This window comes from Calidris pugnax, unplaced genomic scaffold, assembly GCF_001431845.1.
Source record: "Calidris pugnax isolate Ruff unplaced genomic scaffold, ASM143184v1 scaffold28, whole genome shotgun sequence".
Lineage (NCBI taxonomy): Eukaryota > Metazoa > Chordata > Aves > Charadriiformes > Scolopacidae > Calidris > Calidris pugnax.
Genome location: NW_015090842.1, coordinates 7630211 through 7637880, shown reverse-complemented (window position 1 = coordinate 7637880; position 7670 = coordinate 7630211). Strand labels below are relative to the sequence as shown.

The window sequence follows — 7670 nt, the reverse complement described above, 5'->3', positions numbered from 1 at the left end:
TCCACACGGGTTTCTCTCTCCTTTCCCCTCTACTTTCATTCAACCTTCCAGTTTTTGTGTTTTCTCCACTGAAGCATGAACCTGAATCCCACCCCCAGCTGGGCAAAAAAATTTAAATGTTGCTTTCATACCTCTTTGTGTTCCCCTCTGTCTTCACTTACCCGAATTGCCCAGCTGCTGTACAGAAAGAAGACACCAGTTTGTCCACAGCATCGTTCACACACAGCACTTGGGGTAACACCATGCTTTGTGTTGACCAACACAGGATAAAGCACAGGGCTGCAGCAGGAGGAGACAACAGTTAGCAAAAACAGAGACAGCATCAAAGGGAGGGAAGCTAATATAAAGAATAGGAACATCAGGCTTAAATTTTGGGTGTTATGCTGTTTTCCTCCCCAGGCCAACCAGGATTTAAATTTTGCAATAGTGCTTAGGAGCATTTCGTAGCACTAGCAAATAGGAAATCAACTAAACATTGCAATCAGTAGGATGCTCTAAGCAGACTCAGCATTATTTCTGAATACCCTTCTCCATTTGCCTTTAAGCTCATGAAAATCTTTCCTGGTATTTTCAGCAAGGGCAATATTTTTGCAGCAGTGAATGGGGGAGAGGAAGCACAAAGTGGGAATGATCAGGTTCAAGGAGGCAGTTTGCCATTACAGAGCATGCAATAGCCATGAAACTTTCCTTCTGCAGAATCATTGGCAGCTCAATAACCGTGCTACCATGTCAGTCCTTGGTCTGAATTTTACAGGTAAATATTGTTCAACCATAACTGTCTCAGGCCAGCCTTGGAGTACTGCAAACATCCCTGTATTTTATGTTGATCTTGTTGTATATGTAATGGCAAATATAAAATTCCATGGCTTTCTTGTCAATCAGGACTCCCTCCCATGGCTCCGGCTGCATTTTTTGGTTAAAAGCCATATGGTGCTCATTGCCTGGAGGCTGAGTTGCAAACCTCCTTGTCATGCTGCTCCTTTAACCAAGATGGTGTTGAGTTACCATGAAACAACTTGGGTTTGATTTGTGGTGCTGTCGGCAAGTACGAGCTTGGAGGAAATTTCAAGGAGAATTAAAAAAAAAAAAAAACAAAAACAACCCCTTCCCCCCCTGCCACCTCTATATACTTTTCCCTTCAAAAAAATAAAGGTACATTTAACTGGAGAGGTGTTCATCTCACTTGTACTTTGCAGCCCTACTTCATTAAATGCTATTTCCAACTCATTAATCTACTTCATCCCTTATATTGCAAGGATTTACAGGCAGACACTGATTTTTGCTTACTCTCAGGATGTTTCAGGAAAGGATATATCTTAGTCTTGATGGGGTAAAGGTTGACTTTTAATGCCTGGGTACTGGGCAGTTTTATTTATTTGTTTGTGGAACAGACTCTGCACATCCTGATCTCGCTTGGGCTCTCCGGGGGATGCTCCAGTCCCTGGGGGTAATCCCAAATAGCTCTTCTAAATTCGACCCCAGCTCTGGCTGATCATTTAAGACAAGGGAGGCAGTCATTCTGGGAAAGTTTTATTTCACAAATAATTCAGAAATCAAAAGAAAACGGAGGGGGCGGGGGGGGAGATATTTTACAATCTGTATTTAGAAAAAAAAAATATTATAGTTTATAAACAAACACACGGCCCCTTGAAAAACATGCAAAGGCACACAAAAATTTACAAGAAACTTTTATACATAGGAAGTAAAATACATCATTTTTCATAGAAAAAAAAAAAGCAACTCTATGAACTGGCCCTAAATATTTAGACTGCACCACCGACCAACTGGAGACTCCTCAATCAGCTGTTGGCTGAAGATCTTAAAATGAAGAATTTAATGGAGCCCACAGACCCGACAGCACCGGGGGAAGCGCCATGCTGGTTGTGTCTTCTGGGGTTTTGGTTACGCTGAGCCAGATGCTCTGCAAGGGCAGGGTCTGCACTGGCAGTCTCAGTTTCAAAAATAGTTTTATTGGAAAAGAACCACCAGGCAGCATCAGCTTTGCCAGGGGTTTAACCAGACACTTCAGCAAGGCTGTGCCCGGGTGCTTCTAGTCGGCACGTGCTTACTAATCTGCTGAGCTGAGGTCTAAGGAGGAACGTATCTGGTGATATAAAGACATGCTGCATCTTTAAGCTGCAATGAAATACATTAGGCTGAGAAATGTTTGATATCAGAAATAAAATCGGTAAATATTTGGCTAAAAACTGGTACTGTCCCACCTAGGTATGAATAGCTAGCACACATGATTGCAAGTAATTGATATATCATGACTGCCTTGGAGGACCTGATCGCACCTAATTCTGGTGGAGGTATGTTTAAATTAATAGCACCCAGGACCTCAAATAATATTTGTGTAGTAAAGTCACAATTTCTCTTTTGTACAACAAATATAAAAATAAACAGATACAGACTTAAATTAACATTGGTTTTTAAAAATCCAAACCAGTTGGCTGAAGATAAAAATAGGCAATTGTAACTTGAATTAAGCATTTTAGGATATTTCTGTTGGAATGATAATTCTTCCCTTGCTCCCTTTTTGTCAGGTAGATACATCCCAAGCTGTTAGGATTTTTATGTGCTCACAATAATCTCCTACACTTTTCTCTAAGAGCCCTCATGTTCCTTTCCATTATTTTACAGTATACGTAATTGTCACAGACAGCATATTCGAGGTGGGATCCTACTTTAGCATCGAGGTATTACATGCTCTTGCAGTCCCCATACCTGATTGCACCTCTTACACTTTCCAACTCAATAAATAGTCCTGTGGCCCATGATGGTCATAGATTCATGCTGCAGTATTTAATGGGCTTGAACCAGACCATGTATAGCATAATTATTCACAGTGGGCAGAAACAGGGAAGCCTTCTCTCACTGCCAAGATCTCAAGCACTTCCAACCAGCAGCTTCTCTAAGACTTGTTCCAGCTGTTTTAACGTCAATTTACTTAGTAAGAAAAAAATAGTTCAGTTTTCCTATCTAAAGCAAATACTGTACACCTTGGAAGAAAATACTATATAAACAACGACAACACAGAGTCATTCCTCTCTATCCACCCCAAAGGTAGGTTTGCTGTGCAGCACTTTTGGAGATGATGCAAAGCAGTTCCAATTTCATATTTTACAAAAGATCTCTTTCCAAATTCAGATTTCACAGAGAAAGAAACCCCAACAGTGAGAAAAACTGACTGATAAATGTGATTTCCTTGCTGATTTCATGGTGTTTACAGAATTAAAGAAATGCTAAATCATATAAAGGTTTTTGGTCTGTGTTTTGAAACTGCTTGAAGAGTTGGCCTTTATTATCTCTCTAGAGTAAACCAAGCATAGCCTGAGCATAAGAGCAGCTACGAGACATCTGCCAAACAGAGGGAAATATTTTCCTATTTGTTATACAATATTACAATCGAGTTATTGATCAGAAGGACTACGCATTTCCAAGAACTGCAAATTAAAGTTTACGTTGCCTTCTCATAAGTAATGAAGTTGCTGGATGTGTGTGCATCAAAAGACAACCAGATTCATGTTTAGACCAATTCTAAAAATTAATTTCCAATATAAAGCAGAGAATACTCTCCTGCCTTAAATAGCTGGTCATGCCAGGCTCTTCTCTTGGCTTTGAAATGCATTTCGATGCATGTTGAAATATAAATAACAAAACATTGAACAATATCACTACACCACCTATGGGTTTTGCAAAACATACCATCCTGGATATCAAACGCTCATGGGTACAATCTTTACACTGAAAGTTGGGATCTGTTGATGTCACAAACATAAGAGGAAAAATTAATCTACCCCAATTTATGCCGTATCTTTAAAGTCTCAGAACTGCACACACCACAAAGAGCTTCACAAAAGTGAAGTGAACATGCTTCCTATGGATGCAACCATTCCTAGCACAAATAAGATTAACTTTATCACTACTTAACTACTACAGATAAAACAACCAGCACTGCTGTATGAAACGATACACTGCATTTAACTGAAATTTTATTTGAAATGGTGTGTAGTATAGGATGAGATGTGCCAGCACAGGAGCCCCGATTCACTGACTTCTGACATAGGTTGCCAGACTTGCAGAATACCTGCGAATGTTTGACCAGCAAACACTAAACCTGCTGTTTTAATTATCTGGTAGCCTCATTTTCTTCAGCGAGGATCTCTGCCACCATTTCACACCTTACTCCAGTCCCCAAAACACCTTGACGTCTGGCCAACAAGAAGGTCCTCTCCCCAAACATGACACCACCGTAACACGTAGCACCCCAGCAGCCTCACACGGCTGTGCTGATGCATGCCACCTCATTGAGAAACCACCGAATTTCCTCTTCTTTTGCACAGAAAACATCAAGCACACACAAAACCATGCTCTTAAAGCCCAGCCTCTCCCCAAAAGATGCAACTTTTAAAACAGTTTCTCATTTCAAATGGTCCAACGCCTGGACAGTCGCTCACTTCTGAGTCCGCTCAGCAGCACACGTCCTCACGCCCGTCACAGAAGATGCTTCACACCCTAAAATTGCCACCCAGGGCCAGGCCGAGATCCCTATGTCTGCTGTACATTGAGCCACCGCCGTTCTGTGTAGCACACCTCTCTCTTGTAAATTGGAAGTTAGAACAGTTTGTCATTGCTGAATGCCCCTAGAGAAACAAAAACACGAAACGAAAAGATACAACAACGCTGAACGGGTGCGATGAGATGCGAACAGCTGAGTCAGAACCTGGTGTCTTTTTTTTTTTTTTTTTCCTTTTCTTTTTTTTAATTCCCTGAAAGAGATCGGCAAGGAGGGTACAGTCAGAGCTGACGCCATCAGAGGAGTCTTCCTGTCTCTGGAGATCAACAGAGCACTCTCCCAAAGAAAACTGCACCTTCCCTGGGAATTTACTGCTTCACGGCAAAAATTCGGAATGCGTTTCCATCTGAAGGATTCTTCAAGCTGGAGAAAAAGAAAAAAAAAAAAAAAAGGAAAATAATGATGCAATGAACCAAATGCAAGCACTGCAGGACCCATGGCACGACAGCCCCACAGGTAACTCTGAATTTCTTTGGGGTGCTCTGCTTCAGCGTGTTGACTCTGTGCTGGTATGGCCCAAGCAGGAGAAAGATAAAAGATGAGAAAAAAGAGGTACAAAGCCATGAGTTCACCTTTTTTTTTTTTTTCTTAATGTTTTCAACCCTCATCTACAGTGCTAATGCCAACAAAAGGAGCTGCAAAGCCACAGCCTCTCTTGCAGAGCTAGTTTTCATCCAAGGAACACTGTGCTCCCTTATGCAAGGATTCAGGCATAAAAAGGAACATGCTTTCCTAAAAACAGTTGTCAAATTGGCTGGCAGGTTCCCAGGGCCTGTCTGGCCCATCTCCTGGTGCTGGCAATGAGAGTATCCAAATCAGCTCACATTAAATGACAATAAATATGTATATTCATTTTCAACCTGCAGAGCTGTCCCCAACAGCTCTGATTCTGAGCTGCTGGGGGTGGCTGCATGCATGGGGGGGGGCAAGGGGTTGTTTCCATTCCCAGCTCTTATTTCTTTAGCCCTGCTGGGCTGCAGAACCCCAGGAAAAAGGTAAAATTTCATATTCCTGCTAGATAAACATTCCAACAAGAATAAAGACTCAATAAATCTTACAGGTTATGTATCTTTACCAAAGGTTATTTACCGTGCCGTGAAGGGTAAGCTTTTCACCTTGATCTTTGAAAAGCTACCTCACTGTCCAGCAAGACCTCCCAGCACGGAGGTGCTCCTTCTTGCTGAGTGTAAATAACACTTTCCAAACCTCCGTGCTCATCCCTGCTGCGAGAACGTCTTTGGTTTCCCTCACCTCCTAGATCAGCACCTGGTGCTCGTATTGCATGTCACTGCTAGCGGTAGAGTTTATTCTTAGCTAGGGCAGAGATTGCCATCCAAGTAAAAAAGCTGTCTGGTAGTATAAAAGATAAGTGAAAGCAAGACAGAGAGAGAAGAAAACTCATACGAACAGGAGGTTTGTCACCTAAATCCAATCTACTGAATTGTAAATGACACAACTACGAAATGCTCACCATGATAGATCAATACTAAAGAAGCCCACACTGAATGCCTATATCTTTCCTGTCTTAGTCTATTTTTATTTTCTGAGATGCTTTACAGCATTCTGGGATATCCATTATTAGAATAAAAATAGCGAATTTGTTTGGATTTCTAATGATAATTATAAAAGAGGAACTACATAGAGCAGACAGACCCATGTGCGGAGCGACTAAATCCCTCCCAAAATAGTGGAAAATTCTGTTTGCAAAGATAGCTCCGAGAAGTCTGCACAATCACACTAATAGCTGGAAAAAATCATCACAAACTGAAACACAAGTTTCAAATTAGAAAGGACTGAATGCGCTGTGACTATCATTGCAATCATCTGGAGGTGCAGGACTTTGGAAGCACTGATTTGCAGTTGTTCACTGAAACAAGCAAGGTTGGCCCAAAAGAAACCACCAAAAAAAAATACAAGTATGGCAAATCCATCTTCAAAAAGCATTTCATCATCTCTCAAGAGGTTAATTTACTCATGCTTCTTTCAGAAAAAACAGAGGAAATAACTACTTATAAAATACAAATGCATCCCACACCCCAGAATTGGATGGAACTGCCAATTCTAAGCCTGAAAGCATGACCCTGGATGAAAGCTGCAGAAATATCCTTGCTTATCTTTTAATGTGTTAAACACACACAACAAAATGCATTAATATGGACTCATACTGTAATAAAATATAAAAAAAAAAGCCTTAACAATATTCTATACCTTTCACACCAATCTGAAATCAACTACTCACTTGAGGAAGGCAAGAGCAGGACAACACGCTCTATTTGTTTGGGTCTCAGAATTCACAGTGACACTGTTAAGTCACATATTTCCAATCCTTTCTGGCTGATACCTGCTGACTTTGACAAACCACTGAACACACAGTCGAGATTAAGGGGAAAGTACGAAGGAAAAAAAACCCCACCTCTCAGACTGGACTCCATTCTTCAAGGAACCAACATAACTTTTCTTCTTTTCTACAGGCATCACGTCCACAAAACCACCTCTTTCATCTGAAATGACTCCTGCGTGCACTGCAGTTTTGCAGATACTGGAGCTCTGAAAAATACGTAATTATTTTGACTTACAAACTGTGTATATTTTATATCTGGAGACTTACCATCTTCATAAGCACCAAGGAAAAACAAGGGAAAAAATAATAAAAAAAAAAGAATAGTGAAAAAGCTATGAATCCATTCTGTCCCTCTTATGGACAGACTAGGGGTAAACGATGTCATGGAACAGAACTTGCAGGTCTGTCAGAAGCCCCAGCTATAAGAAGATCCACCACCACTGCAGAGGACAAGCAGCCTTTCCACCACTCCCATCTGCAGTGGAGCTGTGCCTGGGAGATTGTCCAGGTCCAAAGCTGAATCGAGGACAACTTTCCAGCCAGTGCCTCTTGGGTCTGCACCAGCGAAACCGCTGCGGTGAAACTCTTTGCTAGTGACCAGCTCCCTCAGCAAAGTTTATTCACCCAGTTGCTTAAAAAGCAGACACTTTTCCTGAATTAAGGTAAATGACCACCAATTATCCAGGACAGTTTACATACTTCTTTCTAGGAAAAATAGAAGGACTGCACCTATTGAATGGTGTAGTTTTT

The 7670-nt window shown here is 41.3% G+C and overlaps 1 protein-coding gene across 1 annotated transcript in view; it reads right to left on the bottom strand.

Moving 5' to 3' along the window:
* Positions 1-1520: 1520 nt before the first annotated feature.
* Positions 1521-7670, bottom strand: part of CRISPLD2 (cysteine-rich secretory protein LCCL domain containing 2) — a 31887-nt gene continuing 25737 nt past the window's right edge. Inside the window, exons 14-15 of the mRNA XM_014942511.1 lie at positions 6993-7126; positions 1521-4942 (exon numbers count right to left, since the gene is read on the bottom strand). Of these exons, the coding sequence (XP_014797997.1) occupies positions 4888-4942; positions 6993-7126 (189 nt within the window). The 3' untranslated portion in view covers positions 1521-4887. The remainder of the gene's footprint in view (positions 4943-6992; positions 7127-7670) is intronic.